The 23305-nt window shown below is 42.9% G+C and overlaps 2 protein-coding genes across 2 annotated transcripts in view; both read right to left on the bottom strand.

Annotated features, from left to right (window-relative positions):
* Positions 1–3533: 3533 nt before the first annotated feature.
* LPCAT2 (lysophosphatidylcholine acyltransferase 2) overlaps positions 3534–23305 on the bottom strand; it is a 67721-nt gene continuing 47949 nt past the window's right edge. Inside the window, exons 12-14 of the mRNA XM_025852360.2 lie at positions 13090–13188; positions 8677–8812; positions 3534–5435 (exon numbers count right to left, since the gene is read on the bottom strand). Of these exons, the coding sequence (XP_025708145.1) occupies positions 5251–5435; positions 8677–8812; positions 13090–13188 (420 nt within the window). The 3' untranslated portion in view covers positions 3534–5250. The remainder of the gene's footprint in view (positions 5436–8676; positions 8813–13089; positions 13189–23305) is intronic.
* CAPNS2 (calpain small subunit 2) lies at positions 18521–21975 on the bottom strand. The gene has a single exon (XM_025852361.2). It carries the CDS (start codon positions 20567–20569, stop codon positions 19817–19819), a length of 753 nt encoding a protein of 250 aa, XP_025708146.1. The 5' UTR covers positions 20570–21975; the 3' UTR covers positions 18521–19816.

Raw genomic sequence — 23305 nt, forward strand, 5'->3', positions numbered from 1 at the left:
TTTGAATTCCAGCACCAGTTATGTAACTCTCGACTAAGTGATGGAACCTCTCCGAGTCCATTTCTCCATGAGTGTTCGGGATGTCATAATACCAGTTTTCAACTTTGTTGTAAAGATGATCTCTGCTCTCATGCGATGCGAGGCACTATCACGAAAACATAACGTTATCATTGTTCATTCACCAAATAGTGTTTGCTCCGTGGCAGGCACACCTTCCAAGTGGTAGGAGTAACAGACGGTAAATATGTAAACAAATAATTTCCCAGAAGCTTAAGTCCAACCACAAGGGTAATGGGACTGAGAATGTCTGAGACAGGGCAGGCTGTTTTGCTCAGGTGGTGGGGGATTCCTATGTGAGGGCATGACATTTGATTTAGAATCTGAATAAGCGCAAACATTTTAAAAAGTCAGATGTGATGGTAGCATGACTCTGGGAATACAGAAAAAAGCACTGCATTGCACACTTTAAGGGGGTGAATTGTATGATGTGTGAATCATCTCAGTGAAGCTTTTTTTTTTTTGAAAGAATTTAACTGGAGAAGTGATAACTGGTTTAATGCTTTGGAACAATCACTATACTCTCTGGCAAGGGAATTTATAAGAGGGAAAAGGTATAAGCGAAGTGAACAGCAAAGGGGAGGCTCCAGGACAGTGAGAATGAAGGTCCGAGATAGTCCAATTTTGACTTAGTCTTCAGTTCCCTCAAACTCCACCTTATTGGTCATGTAAAATTATTCTGCGAGCAGAGATGTGACTAAAAAGGGACCCACAACAGAGGGACCCATGAGAAGTAGAGAACTCATGCTCCTTCACTATCCACAAAGGAGAAAGATGACCATAGGATCCTGAAGTTGACCTTGCCATTGATTGACAGTAACTTGGATTATTCCTATGGGAAGGTTTCTGGATTTTCAGCTGACCTATCCTGGGCCTCAGTTCACTCATCTTTTCCCATTGCAACCACTGCTCAGAACCATTTGGAACCACCTCTGTCTCTCTTCCATTTAAGAACTCAGTGACAATTTGATATGTAGAACCCACAAGTAGGAAAATATATAGCAGACATTAATCTATAAGTTCTATAGATCAGGCAACGGTGATGCTATATGTACATAATTAGAAGCATGGCCTTTGTAGTCTGACAAAATTAGTTTTATTTTTTTTTAAGATTTATTTATTTGACAGAGAGATAGAGAGAGAGCCCAAGTAGGTAGAGCGGCACACAGAGGGAGAGGGAGAAGCAGACTCCCTGCCTAGCAGGGAGCCCGACATGGGACTCGATCCCAGGACTCTGGGATCATGACCTGAGCCAAAGGCAGCCACTTAACTGACTGAGCCACCCAGGTGCCCCCAAAATTAGCTTTAATTCCAAGCTCTGCCATTTAATGAGTGACTTAAGAAGAGTTCTAAATTTTGTTCAGTAGAACCAGGGATACCAGGACCTATGTTTCATTAAGTCTTTAAATGAATTGATACTTGTAAATCATTTAGCACAATGCCTAACACATTAGTAAGCACTCCAGATTGGTGGCCACTGTTGTTATTGTTATTACTTATTACAATAATTAGTTAAGTCTACTTTACAAAGGGAAAAATAAATATTTTTTAAAAGATGAAATGTACTTACCTTTTGGTGGGGGGAAGGGCAGAGGGACAGGGAAAGAGAATCTTAAGCAGCCTCCACACCCAGCCCAGAGCCCAGATGGGGCTTGATCCCATGACCCTGAGATCATAACCTGAGCTGAAATCAAGAATCAGCTGCTTAACCAACTGAGTCACTCAAGTGTACTTAGTTTTATTTTTTAAAAAGATTTTATTTATTTATTTGAGAGAGAGAGAGAGAGAGAGAGAGAGCACAAGCAGGGGCAGGGGCAGAGGCAAAGGGAGAAGCAGACTTCTCGTGGAGCAGGGAGCCTGATGCGGGGCTTGATCCCAGGACCCTGAGATCATGACTTGAGCTGAAGGCAGATGCTCAACCGACTGAGCCCCCCCAGGCGCCCCTGTACTTACCTTTAAAAGACATGAACTTTGTAACCATGATTTTTGTTTATTCTTTTCTTTTTTATCTTTTCTAATGTACATAGATTCTTTTGTAAGCACGAGAAGAACATGATAAGGTTCACATGTTAGAAAAATAGCAAGCTGGTGTCCTAGTGTAGGGGAGACAGCCTGTCAGAGGACGCAGCTCCTTACACACACTCGAGAAGTTTATCGATTACCGGGAAACAAGTGCTACATTAAATGGACTAAAAGGGCCACAAGCTCTTCAGATTATTAGCCTCTTTACTCAAGTTTGTGAGGTGTATATTGGGTATATATCAAGAACTTTGTGAGGGCCTTCACTTCTATGAGATCACAAGCAGCACTGATTTAACACGTTGGTGTAACACTTTAACGACAAAAAAAATTGAAGTTTATCCAAGAGAATGGAAATGGGGGGAAAAAAGATTCTAAATATGTCTTCTTTCTTAGGGAATGGTGACTTTTTATCCTCTTTGGCGATTGCTATATACAAACAAATACACAAGGATTTTTTTAAATTTATTATTTTATTTTATTTTATTTTATTTTATTATTTTATTTTAGAGAGAGAGCGCATGAGCAGCGGGAGGGGCAGAGGGAGAGGCAGAATCTCAAGCAAACCGTGCCAAACACGGAACCCAACCTGGGACTCGCCTCATGACCCTGAGATCATGACCTGAGCCAAAATCAAGAGTTGGAAGTTTAACCGACTGAGCCACGCAGGCGCCCCTACACAAAGATTTTTGTGGTAGGGAGCCCACCTGTCCACCCCGCCTGCAGTGCCAATTACCCACCTTGCACTTGCAATAACGTGAAGGGGAGAGTTCCCCAGTCTGGGAACCTGGTATCTGCACCACTGTGCCTCATGCAGACAGTAGCCCACATGAATTCTAAAAGGGAGGCGGTCTCTTTTATATACCCGTGATAGGTACCACTGCTCGCCATCATAGCCAGGCTTCCAAAACTCTAGAAACAGTGGCAGAGGAGTATGAAATACACATAATGCTAGTAGCAGTTTGGTCCATAAGCATGCAGCCCGTCATTACCCTGGAGAAGGACTGTTCTGATTGAAATTTTTATGGTTTAGAGGACTTAGGATCTAGTATTTCTCATTTCAAAGAGTAACTTATTTTTTTTTCCAAATGATTATAGGAAACCACAGTGCATTGAGCTGATTTAATGAAATTTAATTCCTTACTTCAAGTTCTCAGAGGAGAAAAGCCTCTTTGAAGGAAATCTAAAGGAGAGGCCTAGGTTATAGGGATCCCGATGATTGTGACTGTGTTATCACACACATCCCCACCAGCCGAAAGTCAACTGCCTTAAGAATACTAACTATTGCAACTTTGGCTAAAATTTGAGTTTTTTATTAGAGTAACACCATGCCTGACATTTCATAAAGCTTAAATGCAAACAAGAATGATTAATCACAGTCATAAATATGCAGACGCACTCAAACCACGATATTAAAAAGGTAATATTACCTTTGAGACAAAATGGCAAAACCAGAATTTTTTAATTGCCAAGAATTTAATGTAGCAAGTTTGTTTATTCAAGTAACATAATAAAATAGGAATATTACACTGGCAGAAGTGGACTTAAGGAGCATAAGATATTATTTTAAAACGGGAAAACAAGGGGATCGTTTTCAAGAGCCTCATAGAAAACTTTCAATTTACAATGCTACTTTTTCATAATTAATAGCTTTTCTATGATAAAAAGCAATCAGGGTACCTGAGTAGTACATCCATTCTGCTGCATATGCAGACACTATTATAGAGAGGTACTTTTCTAATTACTTAAGCAACTGTTTTCAGCTTTAAGACATAGAAAAAGCAAACAATCCTATACACCGACGGATAACACATTTTAGTATGCAATTTCCAAATTCACTCATTGAATTAGAACACTCACAGCTTAATGTGTAAAACTAGTTTGAAATGATGACTCACCTCTCATGACATTTCCCACCTTCACAAATGGCTTTAAAAAATGAGTTTGGGGGTAAATCGGCGATATATTCAGAAACACAGCCAAGACAGATCAAATTCAAAGACAGAATTCAGAAATGAACCAGCTATTTTTTGTACATTATATTATATAAATTGGTTCTTTGTTCAAAATTTCAAACGCGGGCGACATTAACAATAGGTATGATGCGTGACATCCAATAAAAATGGCACTTGGGGGAAATCATTGCCTCACCTGAAGGATAGATGTCATTGCTAGCTTCTTGCCGGGGGGGTTAAGTTGCTGCCTCACCTTACCAAGTAGGTTTCTGGATTCCCTAGCTTTCGATACTTTGGAACCTTTTGTGTTTTCCCTGTAGATATCTCAGGCAAGCTCTAAAATCTGAGAGGACGCTTAACAAAATAAAACTCCCACTTGGATGGTAAAATGCATTAATTCTAATACTCTATAATAAATGGAGCGAATCTGACCCAGTTAGTGGGTAAGCCCTACATTCTGAACCATCCAACTTAGACTAGATTCTGTGGCATGTGATTTGTATTCTCATCAGGCAGTCAAGGTTACCTGCAATAAGGAAATTCCCACTTAGCCTTTGGCCATAGTCTTGCTCTTTAACACAAAGTTCTAAACTGTAGATCATGCACAACTATATAATTTCCTTACCAAGTGGGTAAAAGGAAATCTGCAATAAAGAGAATATGAGCTCTCAGAAGTCTCATCGAATTAATGGGAGCTCTCCCTTCCAATCCATCATATTCAGTGATCCAAGAAACTGAACCAGAAATGAAATAATGCATCTGTGAAGTTAGAGGCATAAAATCCTGCCATGTTCTTATTTCCCGAGTGGGAAGGGATTCGAGATAACACTATTACTTCATGTCTTTAGAGGGAAGTAGATTAAAAAGTGTTTGCACTTTTTAAAACTCTTTGCAGCATTGATTAATGCTCATCGGTAAATAAGTGAGACCATTTCATTCATTGGCATTTGCAAATTAAACTGGAAAATCCATAAAAACATATTTATCACCAGGAAACTAATCAGTACAGCACAATATAACATCAAAGAAAGGGAATATTACTTAATAATATACATATGTGGATAAAAGCATTTTAATAAGAAAATCTATTATTTTTATTTAATAAAAAAGTTCTCCATTTTAAACATCATCATTACTCAGAAATCATTTTGAAAACAACTATCAACAAATCCTTTTGCAATTTCAGGTAAAAGCCTTCCCTTATTGTGAATATTTGCTTTCAGTCATCTTTTTTGTCTGAGGTACTCTCGTCACGATTTTCAGGGCTGACTTTGTTACTGGCGACCAAGGGAGCTGGCTGGACTTCATTTGGTAATGAGAACACATGGCACGTCTGGAGGTCTAGGTAGGTTGTAAATATTTTAGCATATTCTGGATGCTTTAGGGCAAAACTTTTAAATTCCTCTACAAGAGGGGGGAGAAGACAAACAAACAAAATCCAGTAAATGGAGGCGAATCTTCTTTTGGCATGGTACAGATTCCTATATGACTTTAATAATACAATTATTGCCAAAACCTCTTACTCCACTCTTAGAAATTGTCCAGCCACTTTGCAAGATGGTTTTTCCATTACCTAGTAAAGCTGAGGATTCACATACTCCGTGACCCGTGAATTCTATTCCAAAGTGTATAACCTGGACATGTGGGCCTGCTGTGTTCTGGAGGGACATGCCTGAGAATGTTCACAGCCACATTACTTATGACAGGTGAGAAATGGAAACCACTCAGGTGTTTGTCAACAGCAGAAATGGAGACTTGCAGCATTTTTGTGGGACATAATGGCTCCACAGCAATGAAGATGAAGGAACAGCTGTGTTGTAACACTGCGGACGAATCTTAAAGCCATAATGTTGAATGAAAACAGCCAGATACAAAACAATGTATACTGTAGGAGTCCTTTATATGAAGTTCAAAAACTCAGGCAAAACTCACACATAATATTTAAAGATTTTGTGGTGACATGCTAAAAAGTAAAGTAAGGTAGAGTATTCCTTTTAGAGCCAGGTCAGCCATGCCCCCCCTTTAGGAGAGAGGAAGGGGCTATCAACTGGGAAAGGGCACACAGGGGTCTCCAGAGTTCTTGAAAAGCTCTATTTCTTGGCCTGAGCAGTAGTAACACAACCGCTCACTTTAGGAAACCTTGTTATGCTCTATGTTTATGTTTCATTCAGTTTTCTGTATTGCTGTTATTTTTTATAATACAAAATGTTTTAAAAATGCTATTGCCCATGACTTTCTATTACTGGTTTTTTAAAACGATTTTAACCCTTAATTCTGGTATACAAACACAGTCTTGAAAAGCTGAGCCCTGACTTATGACCAATAAAGGCAAGTAGAGTGTACAATATATCATAATCATGTCACAAGACCTCAGAGTAGTGGGCCTCTTTCTACCTTGGGATCTTGGGTGTTTCGGGTTTAGGAACTGAGGTAAAGATACAGAAGGCTAACTGAGTTAACCAGCAGAGTTTGGACGCCAAGCCTCCGATAACCTGGAGTTTCTGAAATGTACTGCTCTTCCACTCTGAAATCCCTCTCTCTTCTTCTGTTTGGATGGAGAAAACTTTGTTGTGCTTATACAGCAACCTATTTGGCTCTATAAGAAAAGGATTTTTAGCCCCACGTTCTCTATTTATTTTTTTTTAATCCTCTGATAACCCAGAGTCTACTTGACAGCACGTTAGACTAACAACTCTTGAAGACAGAAACAGGTGTCAGGGATGAGGAAGCCACTGGACCAAGCCCAAATCATTCTTTGTAACTGCAACATTATTTTGCATCAATTGACCACTTTATGTTTCCGATTCAGGCAAGCTATTAACATGGTCTTTAGGTATTTTTTCTTAACATCCAAAATAAAGGTTCATCTGCATGAGTCTGTCTCAGTGATGGAGGCACAGAGGACTTAAGTGACTTTTATGGAAATTAGACATGAGAGTTGATCTGCTGAAACCAAGGTCTGTCTTTCAAGACTTGTGATCTGTTCAAAAGATCGAGGTTTCTGTCTTTTTTGGGGATGTCAGTGCCATTAAGAAGTAATTCATTTCCAAAAAAAAAAAAAAAAAGGTAACTCATTTCTAGAAGAAGTTCTATGAACTGGCTAATCTGTGGAATTGTGGAAATCAGTTAATTTGACTAAATGGAAAACCGAGAAGGAAAACCATTTAGATGGTCACATTATGATACATTTCAATATTTATTCTTTTATAAGATCATACTTAAATACCGTCTAACATTCCTGCAAAAAAGGAAACTGGCATAATATCGGGGAAAGGGAGATATCTTGTGTATTCTAAAAATAAAAAGATTGAACTCCGAAAAACAAAGCAGATTTCCCTAAAAATTTGTTGAAATAGACAGGTAAAGTTATGACTACCTAACAAATCATTTGTGGTATAATTTCCACTGAAATAGTTACTCCAAATAATTGTTCCAAATTTGGCAGCTCAGAGCAATAAAGAGTCTTACTTGTGAAAGGAAAATGTTCAGAGACTTAGTACACATGGGGTTTATGACTCATATATTTTATCTCAGTATGTACTTCCCATTTTCCCTCCCTCCCTCCCTCCCTTCCTTCCTTCCTTCCATGAACTCAATAAAGTAAGTGCCCTAGGCATTTAATTACCTAAAATAGAATAAAGGGCAGGCAAAATGAGAGTAATTAAAAACAGAGAGTAAGAGAAGTTTGTGATCTAATTCCCCTATCCCATGAAAGTTAACAGCTGAAACTCTCTGAACACCATGAGGAAAGAGGCATTCCAGAGGAATCCCCCTGCAGCCTGCGAGGGGGAAAAGGCTGGGGGAAGAGAAGCCAACCTGACGTGAATGACCACATCAAAGCTAAGACAGGGAAACCGTCACCTAGGCCTCTCCACTCAGGTGTGATATTCTCAACGACTGTACTAGGAAATACAAGGAAACTGATGTGGGACTTATTTTGATGTGTGGACTCAGGCCATCCGGAGAAAGCTTGGTCCCTGATGGATGGACCTGCCATTTGACCGTGGGGTCTTCCTCCGCCACGATGGTCCCGACCTCACAGGGGTGCCATCCAAGGGACAGCAGAGAATGAGCCTACGTGGAAGCTTGCCTAAGCTGCTAATGGCAAACCTGAGGACAGATGGTTTAGCGGCTGTAGCTACCGTTGGTACCCCAGTCTGTACCCCTCTAGCAGAGTTACAACCACTTTAGTGAACTTGCTCAGTTTTGCTTGGCCGAAGTGATAGCAGAAAGGAAAGGACCCTTCCACGAAGGGCAGCAGATGAGAGATAAGGTGGGGAGGGCAGAGGTCCAGGCTCTAAAACCAGACTCTCTTGGTTTTTGAATCCTGGCTCTGACATTCTCTAGCTGATGACATCAGGTAAGTTAAATTCCATAAATTCAATAAAATAATATTAAGAGTGCTGATGAAATAGGCTTGCTGTAAAGATTTAGTTAAAAATGTTTAGAAGAGTACTTAGCACATAAGTCCTCAGTAATTAGTCTCTCTTATCCCACTACTGCCTATTAACCCTGTCATCATCATTCCTGTTATTTCTATTGTTAATACAATTAGTGGAGGGAAAGCACACTCCTGCCTGACGGTCCATCTGTAGTCGGGTTGCCCTCCTGGTCAACTAAAGCAGAAACCAAACTGCCTACTCACCATAGGAAACAGAATCCCCCTGGGCTATCTCCTTGAAGAGACCAGAAACATCCAGGTCGGGCACCCCAAGGGCGGCCTGCAAAATGGTGGTAAACTCTTCCTCTGTTATGTAGCCATCCTCATCAACGTCAAAGAGCTGAAGGAAAGAGAAAATAAAATATAAGGTTGAGTGCCCGCAGGGCAACAGTGGTACGGAATAATCTCAGAAAATAAACTCCAGTAATTCACCCAACTATTGTGCCAGGGGTGAGGGAGACGTATCTGAAGGAAGAATGGTCTCCGCTGCCCTCGTGACACGTGGCTTGGTCGTGGGACGAGACAGAAGGAAAGCACGGGCTACAACAAGGGTAAGACCAAAGGGCGTGGGAGCCCTGTGGAGAGCAAGATGAATCCCATGGGAGAGGTCAGGGAAAGCTTTACCCATTTGACAGGTTGAGTTGGGTCTTAGAACACAAAGGGATACTTCTGGAACAGACGTCGACTGATAGTGTTTGCTGGGGGCTCAGACAAGGCGACGGACGGACAAGCGGGAATCACACCTCGATGGCCGTAGGACGCCTCACCTCACCCTGTGGGGTTATGACAGCGGGGGATGTGCTGTGATCATATGGGAACTGAGAGTGTGGACATGGATGAGAGTCAGAAGGTTGGAGAGTCTAGAGGCGGGAAAAGCAATGAAGGGCGTGGGGTGGAGAAGCAAGAGGGACAGGAAGGGGCAGAATTCACGAGGAAGCGAAGGCAGGGCCCTGTGGGGGTGGCGAGAAGGACGGAAGAGCGGGCTGCGGCGCTCTAGCTTGGGCCCCTGGGGGAAAGGGGGGTCCATTCCCCAGAGGCGGAGATCAAGAGCTGGACCTGGAGAGGTTAGACATGAGTCAGAGGTGCCGCGGGAGGTACGAGACGCAGCACCTCAGCTCAGGAGAGTGGTCGAGGCTCGAGCCATGACTTCGGGTAAGAACCGCCAGCTCTGGGGGTGTTGGAGCTTAGCTGCAGAGAGTGCACAAAGTAATGCGAGGCCCGGGGAGCAGCAGGAGTTCAAGGGCATGCAGGGAAGAGGAGCTGGCAAAAAAAGGACTCAGAAGTCCTCAGAGAGAACCGGAAATGAGGAGCGTGCCACTGGGAGCTCGGGAAGGCTTTCTGGAAAGAGGGAGACACTTGAGGGCGGTAGCGGCCCACTGAGTAAAACACCACAGCGAGGCCAGGCGAGAAGCAAAGAGGGTTTGCTGGGTTTGGCCGTTAGGAGATCCGGAGGCCCTTGGGAAACACGGCTTCAGGGAGCCACTTCCCAGGTGGTCTTGGGAAACCAGGAATGAAGAGAGGTGAGCGGTGGAGACAACCAGCATGGGCTCCTGGAATAACAGGAAGGAGGGAAATGGGGCATCGGCCAAGCACAAAAGGAGGCTGTCGTTAGGAAGGGAGAGTCTGAATATGTTTATAGGCCGAAAGGAAAAGGCGGTAGGTGGGACGGATTGAAAGTCAAGCAGCAAAACAGTGATAGCTGTTAGATAATTAATATCCCAAATTCAAAATCTTCTCCCGGGCACTAATGTTTTTAAATGATGCAAGCACTGATCCCCCTGCGGGCCCCGACCAAAAGTGTTCAAGTCACTTTCCTTGTATTAACCGATTACACCCTCACAACAGTCTTATGCAGGGTAGGTGCTGTCATCAGCCCTCTTCCCGGTGAGAAAGCTGAGGCACGAGACAGTTAGGGCCCCTTCCCAAGGTCACACAACTGGCCGGTGCTACAGCCGGCCTCCAAAGCCAGGCAGGCCACATCTAGAGCACCTGCCGTTAAGGCCTCTACTTCTGACCAAACACACGATCAAAACCAGAAAACCAGAAGCATTAGAGAAGGTGTGATCATCACGAGAAGAACCACAAGCACAAATTGACTAGTGTTTTAACTGTTCATCAGGGTGGGAGAAAACATTAGCACTTGACGTTGTCGATTCGCTGCCCCAGGTGAGAAAGTAGGCACTTGCCCGTTTTCTGTCCCTCAGCCCCCAGGCGAGGGAGAAGACAGCCCCAGAGTGAAAAGTGACTTAGCATTTGTTTGCACAAACTGCAGCCCAGGGCTCTCTACAGGCCCTGGACTTCCAACAGTAACTGCCGGGAGATCCCACCCCACCCTGCTCCTCACAGGCACTAAGCTTTCTTGCGAGGCCTTCCATTCCGACACGATCCTCGGCAATCCGTCTGTCACGTTTGGTGCTCTGGTGGCTCTTGATTCTGTGGAAATTCCCTTCCCGTGTCCATACTGGATGCTTTTACTTTCTCTCCATCTGGCCTCGTCATGGCTACCCCAGACTGTGCCCCTCACGGAAACGCTCATTTTCCCTCCATTACTCATCGCTCCCAGCAGTCTCTCAGCTACAGGGTTCCCAGACCTAAGGTAAATTCCATGCTCTGGACTCTGGTAGGAAGCTCAACTGCCCAGTTTCCTTTGGGGGGAATGATATCTGTCCATTGCGTGGAATACGGGGGGAGTCTCAGCCCAAACCTCCTGTCTTTCCAGCAAGCACGTGGCTCAAGGCTCTGGACCCTTCCTGGAGTGTGACTGAGGGCAGAGGTGGAGGGGCTCACACTCACCGCAGAGCAGTCTCTGCAGCGGGGGCCTGTGGACTCACTGCCTCTGAGTCTACCCTGGAGCCCCCGCCCCGGGGTTACGACAAGTTTCTTGCATGGCTGAAGAACTCTAGGCTAATCCTCTACCTCCACAGGTCTCTGTGAGGATGAAATGAGCTCAAGGATGGGGAGTTCACTGTGAAGTGCTTCCCAGATAAAAGGAATTGACAGGGTCCTGTGCATATAAAAGGACACAACTACATGAAAAATACAAGTGTGCCAACATATTTTCAAAAACACCAAACACCCCTGAAAAAGAATGTGGAAGAAATAAGCAGTGTAAAGCATGACCCTTGTCTTACTGGAAAAAGAGCTAAGTATAGTTTTAGGTCCTCCTTGCTTCCCTCCCCCACACCAAACCAAGGTCTAGGCTGGAGAAAAATCTCACGACGTCTTTAAAAACAATAATTACTGGGATCGAGGGCCAAATTTTCTATCAGGTCTTTCATCAGTAAACCCAAACTGACCGTTTGCTCAGCTCAACTTATAATTACGTATGCAATCCCAAAACGGAAACAGAAATATCTGGATTGGAATAAGTTAGCTATGTGTATAATTTTAGGTTTTATGATGAATAAGTCTGTAAAAGCCAAATGTTTTAAACTTGGAAAAAGTTCTGGCCCTTGCCTTATGACCATCTGCTAAGCATCAACCACTTAGGTTCCTTACAGGCCTTGCAGTTAACTCAGTTTAAACCAATCTGAACTAAAAAAGAAAGCTTGGGGACTTCTCTGTCAATGACAGAATGCATGAACATTCCTGAGGCTTGCCCTGGTGGCCTATAAAACGTGAGAAAGGACTCTTGGAGAAAGAGCGTCTTTCTAGATGATAGAGGGGAAAGAAAACCTGTTGGAATCACCGTGGGATATTCTTCTCAGAAACCAGGAAAAGAGGAGAGTAGGAAACAGGAAGAGAGAAGGTCCTTGGTTGTCATGGCAGATGGAAGCAGAGAGACCGCCAAGCTGGGATGAGTCAGTATATAGCTCGGTACAAGGACAAGCAGGGAAGTCAAGTTTTTGTTTCACTTGAGAGCAGACTACACCACCTTAGAACTGGAAGTGAACACCCTCCTTAAATACTAATTAGATGAAGCAGCTTTTATCTCAGAAAAACAAAAAACACACTCTGGGAGTGTATTCTTCCCCCTCTTCTTGGGGATGGACGTGATAAATGGAGTCTGAGTCCTCACAGTTTCAGACCTCCACCAAGTCCTGCTGGGGATGGGGTGTTATTCATCGGCCCACCCTCTTCCCCAATGTCGCTGTGGAAATATACTTGATGCTACAGGAAAACACGCAGGGTGGGGACTTGGGACGTGTATCATGATGCTCACCTGACCCCACCACAACAACATAAATTCCATCCAGAACAGAGCACTTAAAATACCTCTGGCACTCGGAGTGAGAAAATCGGGATAGATGGGGACTTTGCAGATGGTGAATTAGAATGGCTGGTGACAGGTGGTGTTTATTTATGAACTGCACTTTGGGGCTTCAAAATGGAGATGCTGTAAAGAAATCATTTTTAAAGCTAATTTGTGAAATCACCTTCTCTTCAGTCTTGATGCTGTTAACGGGGCTGCTCCCAAAGACTTCCCTTGCGCTTAACTGGATGCTGGTGTTTTCTTTATTCTCGGGGGCAGTTGTCTTAATCACATTACCCCTGTGTACACGTCGCGGCAGATCTATAAACTCATGTAACAGATTTCACTGATTTTCAAATAATACGCTTCGAGTCAACACTTGTTCACGAGGCAGACCAAGAGGCTTTCAGTGGGGCTGACAGTACCTTAAATGCCACCTGGATGATGTCCTCTGTGTTGGCAGGGTTGCACAAGACAGCCAGGCCGATCACATACTCGCGGAAGTCGATACTGCCATCATGGTTCTGCGACAGGAGGGGAGAGATCAATTAGCAGGCCCACTAGTTGAATTACTATTAATCACAGCCCCAAAGGTGAAATCCAGGCAGGTCACACAGCTCGGTGTCATCACGCATTGAGCCTGTTTGGAAAAAACTTTGCACTGAGAGGGAACAGCAAGCAAGGGGTCCACCCGTTCCCAATTCAGAAGGAAGAAAAATATATTTCTGTTTAATAATGAATATACACATTGAATCACTGAGGCCATTTAGTGGCTCCGTGGCACCCAGCATGGGTTCTTGAGCCCAGGCCCGGTGGAAGCCTCTCTACGAGGCAGGGATCTAGAATCTTAGTGGTGGCCCTGCCATGATGGATAACACCAACAGTTCCCTAAAGGGGGACCAGCGTCACTAAGCAACCCCCTACATGCAGACAATGGAAGGGAGGGGAAAGGGCAAACTGAGGCAGTGGTAGCAGATAGATTCCTTCTTCCTTGCAGGTTTTCTCTGTAACAAACCAGGAGCCAGGGAGCGAACCTGAGCTGTGTCAGGTTAGATGACGGGAGGCCCCAGGAGATCCTGAACGTCTAAGCGTCTAACTAGTATGATATGAGTATCTATATACCTCAGGAGGTATTTCATGATGGCAAAGAAAAGAAGGCATTGATAATTCTAAGCCAGGACGACTGAATGCAGGGTCTCCTACACACGAACTACTCACCTAGACAGAACCCGGAGGGATGAAGTGGGAAGAAGGAAAGAGAACTGCAAACAAGCCCTATGATGATAACATCCCGAGTGTTAGAAGGACTTTGGCAGCCAAATCTTCGAGTGACGAATTCCCAGGTAAAGTGTGAACTAGGAACAACAAAGCTAGCGCAGTACTTGACAGATGAACAAATGATGTTTGGCATCAATAAGAGTGTAATCTTTAACTGTGACTGAGGGTCTGTAACTCTTGAGCCGAAAGAGTCAGATGCTTAACCCACTGAGCCACCCAGCGCCCCTCTTCCTTTTCTTGAACCACTTTTTTGGAAAAAAAAAAAAGCTCATCTTTTTTTTATAAAATGTATCATTCACATCCAATGAAAAGCACCCATTTTAAGTGTACAGTTAATGTCTTTCGACAAATGTATATGCCAGGGTAACCACCACCACAGTCAATAGCTACATTTTCATCTCCCCAGAAATTTCAGAGATGGTGGAGTTTTACGTGACGTCATTCCCTTCCTGTGTCACCATCATTCCTTTCCTTACACACCATATAGGGCTGTTGTTCATTAGCCTTAGAAGCTGAGCAGCTTACTGAATCATAGACTTCTTGCTCACTATAGGTACTTTTGTTCCTCAGTTGGCTTTCTCTATGAATCAACACAGAAGTCTTGAATGGAAGGTCTGAAGAAGAGATAGAAGAATGGTCAATGGACAATGAAGGTACAATCATAGATTGTATGATTGGAAATAACTCCTTTGAATTTATGTTGTCTCTTTATTGTGAGGCATCCAATTTTTATCTATACCACTGAACTCTATGTATAGCAGAGGTCAAGCATCATAACTCATTTTGCAGATGGAGAAAGATAAATGTAAAGGACCCTTCATATTACCACTCTTCACAAAACAAGGTAATATTCTGGACCTCTAATATTCATTGACAGTCTTATCTCTGAATGGTTTTGGCTGACAAAAAGAAGCAGACCCTTGATAATCACACGAGAAATTATATGTAAGTTTTCATCTTAGTAATGTGAAGGGGGAGAAAAGCAGCATGGAAATTATTCTCAGGTATTTTATTATTGGATCAATAAAATAACACATTGCTAAGGTTCCAAATTCAGAATAACAGGGGCGCCTGGGTGGCTCAGTCGTTAAGCGTCTGCCTTCAGCTCAGGTCGTGATCCTAGGGTCCTGGGATCGAGCCCCGCGTTGGGCTGCCTGCTCCAAATTCAGAATAATAAAACTTTGAACTGGAAGGAATCTTATTTCTAAGATTCAACTAATTCATTTTGACTAATAAAAAAAAAAAAAACGAGAACCCTACGACCCAGCAACTGCACTGCTAGGTATTAATCCAAAGGATACAAACATAGTGATCTGAAGGGGCACCTGCACCCCAATGTTTGTAGCAGCAATGCCCACAATAGCCAAACTATGGGAAGAGCCCCAGATGTCCATCGACAGATTAATGGATAAAGAAGATGTGGTGTGTATGTATATACATATATGTGGAATTTAAGACACAAAACAGATGAACAGAGGGGAAGGCAGAGAAAAATAAAACAAGACAAAATCAGAGAGGGAGACAAACCATAAGAGACTCTTAACTATAGGGAACAAACTGAGGGCTGCTGGAGGGGGCGTGGGGAGGGGTATGGGGTAACTGGGTGATGATCATTAAGGAGGGCATGTGATGCAATGAGCATAGGGTGTTATATGTAACTGATGACTAAACGCTACCTTTGAAACTAATAATACACTATATGTTAATTGCTTTTAAATAAAATAATGAGACATGAGCTTTACTTGAGGTCACAGAACTTGCTATTACCACTAACTCCAATGAAAATTTAGGTAATTGGACTCTAAATCATTCAAATTAAAGCAAGTAGCTTAATAAAATAAATTCAAAAACAGACAATTACAAAGTATACAACAAAACACACTTCTTTAGTTTTTTAATTTCAAAATAAGTTCCATTATAAAAATTATCCTTCAAATCTGTGGTTCTTTTCTTTAAAAACCTATTGAACTTCTCAGGAAGAATTATAAACTTAAAAAAAAAATCTAGACTTGGAAATATTTCAGGGCCACATTTCAAAGGAGGAGCCCAGCTTTCTGGAGACTCTAATCCCTCCATAATCTGTCCTTATCTGGAGGCCGGGATAGCCCAGAGTAGGAACTATGGATTTGTATTGGGTCATTGCAAAGAGAAGGGGTGACTGAGCCTGGCTGAAACTCTAGATGGTGGGCCCCGTCCCTTCCCTGGTGGTCAGCAGGATCAGAAAAGCATGGAAGTGAAGGCTAGGGGTCACCATGATGTCCCGGCGCCCCAGCGCCTTGCCATTCCCACAATCACACAGCACTGGCTTCTCGGACCAGTGGGAAGCCAGACCACATGTTTAGACATGGTCCATTTAAAATTCCAGAAGGAACAAATGGTGATGTTCCTGTGTCTGATTCTCAGGTAGCCGTTCCCTAAGGCTCTTCCTAGTCGTTTTTAGTCAACATTTTTATTCCTACTGAATCAGATATATTCTATAGCCTTTAAAGTCCAGCAGCATTTAAGGATGTGATTCTGAATACATTTTGAGATGGAAAACTCCCAAGGATAAGGACTATAGTATCTTTGGTGTGTTATAATTGATATCATCCCTGCAAATGAGAGATAATCAGTGCCATCAAAACAATTTAGAAATGTTTCCATAAAAACAGAACTTACTAGGCAGCAGCCAACAGAAAAAGGCTTTGAGTCTTTGAGGATAACTTTACAAGTCCAAAGGAGTACTATTATTAAAATAGAGTTAATTCTCAGTTTTCCAGAGGAGTCTGGGAAGAGGTATTCTGTTTACTCGAATATTCTTATTAAGAGCCTATTTCTACCCACACACATAATTGTATTATCAATTTTCTTGGAATTAAATTGCTTTAACCCACTTAGCATTAAACACAGACACTTTTAAGAAGTAATTCTTAAAGCACCTCAAGATCAATAGACGTGTTAAATATCAGGGCCCTGCAGGTGCATCCGTGAATATTTTTTAAGGCTCCAGTATGGGTTGGTTGTGTAATATTACCGATGAAATCTCTAACTTAAAAAAAAAAAATCAGTTCTTAAAAACACATGAACTACTACTTAAGATATTTAAAATGTGACCTTTAAGATGATGTACACATTTTGAATATTCTTGGAGGTCTGCTTTTCTTAGGTACACAGCATACGTACATAGGTACAGACCTACACTCTTTTTCCTGCTGTTACAGGTTACAGAATCCAGGGATTATATTAAGATAAAGTTGTTTTTCAAAATCATATGGGATATTTTGAAATTTAAAAATGTAGGTGGTACAACTTCACATGCTTTTTAAAATCACTGAGTGTAATTTTCAACTTAGTACATCAATTGTGTTGCTTAATGTTAGAAATTGAAAAATCATGGGATGGAATGATACGACTCAAAGACCTTTGTCTCAGCCTATAAGGAGGATTCCATGTAGAAATGGCAGAATAAAAAAAAATCATCAGGTAAGTACTCCCTCTTCCATTGAAAATGTGCCTTTAAAATGTCAACTATTGAATAAAGACTAAGAAATTCAATCATTCGTCAGGCTCTCGGTTCTACCCGATGCCAAAGTCTTGAGTACTTAACAAAGTCCAGAGTTTAGGCTGGATTTTCTAGTGTCTCCACTAGTGAAAGGGGTTACCTGTTACAAATTTTATACAAATTCAGAAGAGAAGAGAAGAGAAGAGAAGAGACATGTAGGTAACTTCAGGATGTTTTGCCCTATGCGGGCAGGAAGAGAATCGTAAGAGCAGATAATCTTTTGACCCGAGGAGCAAGAAAAATACTTAATACCACCCCCAGCATGAGGTGACCACCTTGACTTTCATAAATATTTAGAATGAACTGAGGAAAACAAGGGTAAGGCTCAGTTGCCCTTTCTACAACCATCCTGTGGAATAATAAACCTAATATTCTGAGACCTTAAAAGGCATCTTTGCTGCTTTCCCCTTTGTTGGCTAGATGCCTACGCTCATGCCTGACATATGAATGGGCTGATTCTAAAACGGGGATCCTGATATTAATGTATGGTTGCTAGCAGGAGCCTCATTCTGACATGACCATACCTGGCTAAGAAGCCCACCGGAACAAGCTTACATTTACAGGTCCCTAGAGGAAGGCGGATGTGGTCTCTATGCTCGGCTCTGTGCAGAATTATACGCGCATGGTGTTTCATAAATATTATATGATGGTGACGATGGTGAGAGCAGAGGCCAAAGGCCAACCTCTCCTAATTTTCACTGGGGATTTCTCACCTGCAGCTGTGGGCTGTTAACAGGAGAGTTACACCAGTTCCATAGTTAAACTTTCCTCTAAACGAGTCAAAAGAGGAAGGAAGAATTTATTTTCAAACTCGGGAGGACCCCCTAAAGTAGCCCTTGGAGAGAGAGGGAATGCACTGAGAGAGAAGCAGGAGGGATGGGAACCAATTAAATAGCAGGCTGGGGGCAGAGGTGGGGTGACTGAGCACTTGCATATGCAGCCCTTCTGGCTCAGTCTACTTCCCCCAGGATTCTGGATTCTGCCCGCCCCACCATAACCGCCTGAATCAAAATGATAGAGCCAAACCACGGGCCATACACAAGAAAGGGTCGACTGCCCTGGCTGGTGACCTTGGCTGCTTATTGGAATCAACTGGGGAGCTTTAAAAATGCTCATTTCCAGGCCCCGTCTCTAAAGATTCTTCTTTAACGCATTTGGAGTGGGACTCGGTTGTCAATATTCCTAAGGAGCAATCCCTGTGATTCTGAATCGCAGTCCGGACTGAGAACCACTGTAACGGTCAACAATATTTATATATCTTTATATATCTCTGTATTCCTTTATATACCAAATAACTGATCACTGTATGCTTTTCCCTTTTTTCTTCCTCCCCTTCTTTGCTTACGTTTCCTCTGTCTGCAGTTTTCCAAGAGGAACAACAACAGCAAACATTCCTAGCTCTGAGGCAGGGCAAGACATGACAAGAGCTGGCCAACATGCGCTGGGCATGCCTGATTTTGTATGAAGCACATGTAAGAATGACAGAGTGACATTTTGGACTACGGGCCCACCCTTCATTCCCCAATGCCCTGACCCTCTTTACAGATACATCAAAACAAAACAAATTTGCTTCATGCTTATTTGACTAGAGAAACAGGACTAAAGAATTCTGGAGTTTTAGACCGTTGCTCCACCATTAAAAACATATGTATAGACTTCCCTTATGTGAAATTGCTTCTTTTCTCATTTCTGAACCTGTTTCTATACAGTTAAATAGGTTTCCAGGAAAACACTTTCTTTCTTTTCTTTCTTTCTTTTTCTTTTTTCTTTCTTTTTCTTTCTTTCTTTCTTTCTTTCTTTCTTTCTTTCTTTCTTTCTTTCTTTCTTTCTTTCTTTCTTTCTTTCTTTCTTTTTTTCTTTCTTTCTTTCTTTCTTTCTCTCTCTCTCTCTCTCTTTCTTTTTACTGAACTTCCTTCTTCACCTTTTTAAAGGGAAAAATAGATCTCTTGAGGGCTTTCCAGGGTTTTTTCAAGATTTCATTCTCAATAACAACAAACCCTGTTCCTTGGAATTCACTCACCAAATAAGCAATGCCCTACTAAAATCTACTCCATGGAGGCTCTGCCTCATGCGCCTCCCCCATCACATATATATGTCCATATACATCCAGTATCTCAAAGAGCTGACATACAAACCACTCAGAACATTTTTCATTAAAAAAAAAAAAAAAGAAATCTGTTTTAATTAAGCGCTAAAAGGCAGCCCCAGTTCAGAAGCATGCAGGGAGGTGTACGAGCTCGCCGGAAATGACAGCTCTGGGACAGAGTATCAGCCACAGTGAGGACTGCATGGCGAGGCTTTCAGGAGCCCTGCCCTCCGGAAGGGCGCTGGCTTCAGGAATACATGGTCAGCTGCAGCCATTCCTGGAGGGACACTCGAACAAGGCCATCTGCATCTCTGTCCAGGGATCTGAAGGCACGGAACATGCCATCCAGGCGGACGAGGCAGCTGATGAAATTGTTGAAATCCATGCTGCCATCTTCATCGGCATATCGGCGGACGATCATTTGGTAAAGTTGTTCGTTTAGCTGGAAACCCGCTGCCTGCAGAGCCCCGAGCAGCTGAGAACTTCCCAGGGACCCAGACCGGTCCCTGTCATATTGCTTATAAACGCACTGCCACTTCTTGATGTTGTTCCAGAGGTACTTAAATTCTTCGAAGCCCAGCTTGCCTGTCGTGTCACTGTCCATCACAGACACAATGCTCCGGCAGGTGTCAAGGCTAAAGCCGCCAGTCTTCAGGTCCTTGTGCTTAGAAAGGACTTTGTTGAGAATATTCATTAGGTCGGTGGCACCCACCTCCATGTCTGGTCCCGCCAGCTGGGCGAACTGTTGCCGAAACCGACGAACTTCCTCACTTTCGTTGGCCTCCACGTTGGTGAAATGCTGCTGAGTGGGAGGTGGTTCTGGGGTGTACTGAGCTCCTGCAGCCTCGCTGATGAAATTCACAATTCCTCCAACTATCCCTCCGATATTTCTTCCTCCCCCTCCTCCTCCTCTTCTCTGACCACCTCCTCCAAGAAGGCCTCCAAGAGCTTCTCCAAGGCCTCGATCGGCCCCTTCCAATAAAGCCTTTGCAAGAAACATGCTTTTGGTTTAATAAGCAAGTGTAAAAGCTGTTGATGTCTTGGAGATGGTGTGGAGAGATCTGAAATGGAGCCTCATTAGCTTACAGGTGGAAGAACTGGCTTTTCTGTACCTGCTTACATGGCGCCACGCCCCATGGTCCCCTCCTCCTGAAAGCCTGACTTCCATTAGGTCCTAGCACCCGCCAGATTTTAGAGGGCCTCAATAAAATATTCGTGAGTTATTGTGTGGATGATGAATTACAAGAAATAATATTTTAAAATGTAATATATTAAAATACACACTTCTGTACATCACCAATTTCTTGGCCCCTGAAAGATGACATGCATTTTCCTAATCGGAGAAGCTAAATGACTCAAAGATATCAAGAATTTCTTTTCTAAGGAATATTTATTGTTAGTGCAGAATGGGATTCCTGGGCATGGGGAGGATATTTCCCCAGTCCCTTTTCTTTAGCGAAGATTCCCCAAATCCAATGCTCTTAAGAAAAACTTGGGAGGGAGGGTTTTATGATGCAGGATCCCCAGGTCCCATCCTCAGAGATTCTGACTCTATCGTCTGCTGTCGGGCTAAGGATCTACATTTTTTGGAATCATTTTTGGAGTGTAACAGACACATAGAAAACTGTACAAGTCACAACTGGAGAGCTCAGAGAAGTTCACACACTGTACACACCTATGTCATAACAGCCAGATCAAGAGATAGAATATTACCACACCCTAGAAACGCCTCCTGCTTTCGAGTTACTCTTCCCTCCCAAGGGTAACCATTACCTTGACATCGAATACCATCAACTGATTGCCACACCGTAAACAAAGGGAATCATACAGTATATACTTCTTTGTGTCTTGTTTTTAAAATTTGAATTAAAATTTCTAAAAACTGTGGTAAAATACACATAACATGGAATTTACCATCATAACTATTTTTAAGAGTTCAGTTCAGTGGCATTAGGTACATTCACATTATTTTGCAACTGCCACCACCGTCCACCCCCAGAAACTTTTTCATCTTCCCAAACTGAAGCTCTGTCCCCGTTAAACAGTAACTCCCCATTCCCTCCTCCCACTAGGCCCTGGCAACCACCCTCCCACTTTCTGTCTCTATGAATCTGACTGCTCTAGGGACCTCACATCAGTGAAATCGCATAGGATTTGTCCTTTTGTGACAGGCTTATTTCACCTAGGATAATGTGTTCAAGGTCCATCCGTGTTATAGCAGGTGTCGGGATTTATTTCCTTTTTTAAAGCTAACTAATATTCCACTGTATGTATAGAGACATTGGTTTAACCCCTTGTCCGTTGGTGGATGCTTGGGTTGCTTCTACCAGAACTGTTGGATCATATAGTAATGTGGTTTTTATTTTTATTTATTTATTTATTTAAGATTTTATTTATTTATTTGACAGAGAGAGACACAGTGGAGAGAGGGAACACAAGCAGGGGGAGTGGGAGAGGGAGAAGCAGGCCTCCTGCGGAGCAGGGAGCCCAAAGTGGGGCTCGATCTCAGGACCCTGGGACCATGACCTGAGATGAAGGCAGACGCTCAATGACTGAGCCACCCAGGAGCCCCAGTAATTTGGTTTTTAATTTTTTGAAGAACCACCATACTGTTTTCCACAGTAGATACACTATTTTATATTTCTACCAATAGTGCACAGGGGTTCCAATTTCTCTATAGCCTGGCCAACACCTTCCTTCCTTCCTTCCTTCCTTTCCTCCCTCCCTCTCTCCCTCCCTCCCTCTCTACCTGACAGTGACCATCCTAATGCGTATGGCGTGGTAATATCTCATTATGCCTCCTTCATAATGATTCAATCTCATTTGTTAGGTATCAGAACTTGGATTCAGTATTTAGGAGACAAAGGTGAATACATCAGGATTGCTGTGCTCAAGGATTGAGAACACCCACAGAAAACTAGTTGTAATTATAACCTAATGTCTATATTCACATTTCTACTATTTTTTTTTTTTAAGATTTTATCCATCCACTTGTCAGAGAGGGAGAAAGAGAAAGAGCACAAGCAGGGGGAGCAGGCAGAGGGAGAGGCAGGCTCCCCACTGAGCAAGGAGCCTGACATGAGACTTGATCCCAGGACCCTGGGATCATGACCTGAGATGAAGGCAGACGCTTAACCTACTGAGCCACCCAGGCGTCTCTCACATTTCTACTATTAATACTAAACTATTACATTTGTATATAGTATTCTTTGGTATTTAAGTTTCATAGCAGTCCTCTGAAAGACAAAGTATGTGTGATAAGGAAAGAAAAACTCAGGGAAGGTAGCTACTGAGGAAAGGTAGTATGCTATATCATCAAGCACTGTGGGTGCCCAAAAGGGGAGCAATGAATTCTGCCAAGGAGAACATTTACCTACATAAGAGATAATGTGCAGGCCTGACTACAGGCCAAGCCAGAGTTCTCCAAACAGACAAGGGATGTGAAGGGACAGCACAGTAAAAATACAGAGGAGCTAAATGATGTGTGGTCTTTAAGAGGCAGTCCAACGTGGTGACGGGGCTTTGCTGGGCATGACAGTGGAAAAAGGCGGATCGGCAGAACAGACTCAGACCGGAAGGGGCTTTGAACTGCCACGTGACGATTGGTCTATCAGTGGGACTACCCAGGCTCAAATATGAAGTCAAAAGGAGATGAGATGTGAAATTATGTTGTACAATTTCTAGAACGGAATGATTGTTCTAGCTATTGTTTGGGAGAGAGCAGTAGCTGGGGGAC

This window comes from Callorhinus ursinus, unplaced genomic scaffold (genome assembly GCF_003265705.2).
Source record: "Callorhinus ursinus isolate GAN/ISIS: 27379988/994484 unplaced genomic scaffold, GSC_fseal_2.0 scaffold56, whole genome shotgun sequence".
NCBI lineage: Eukaryota > Metazoa > Chordata > Mammalia > Carnivora > Otariidae > Callorhinus > Callorhinus ursinus.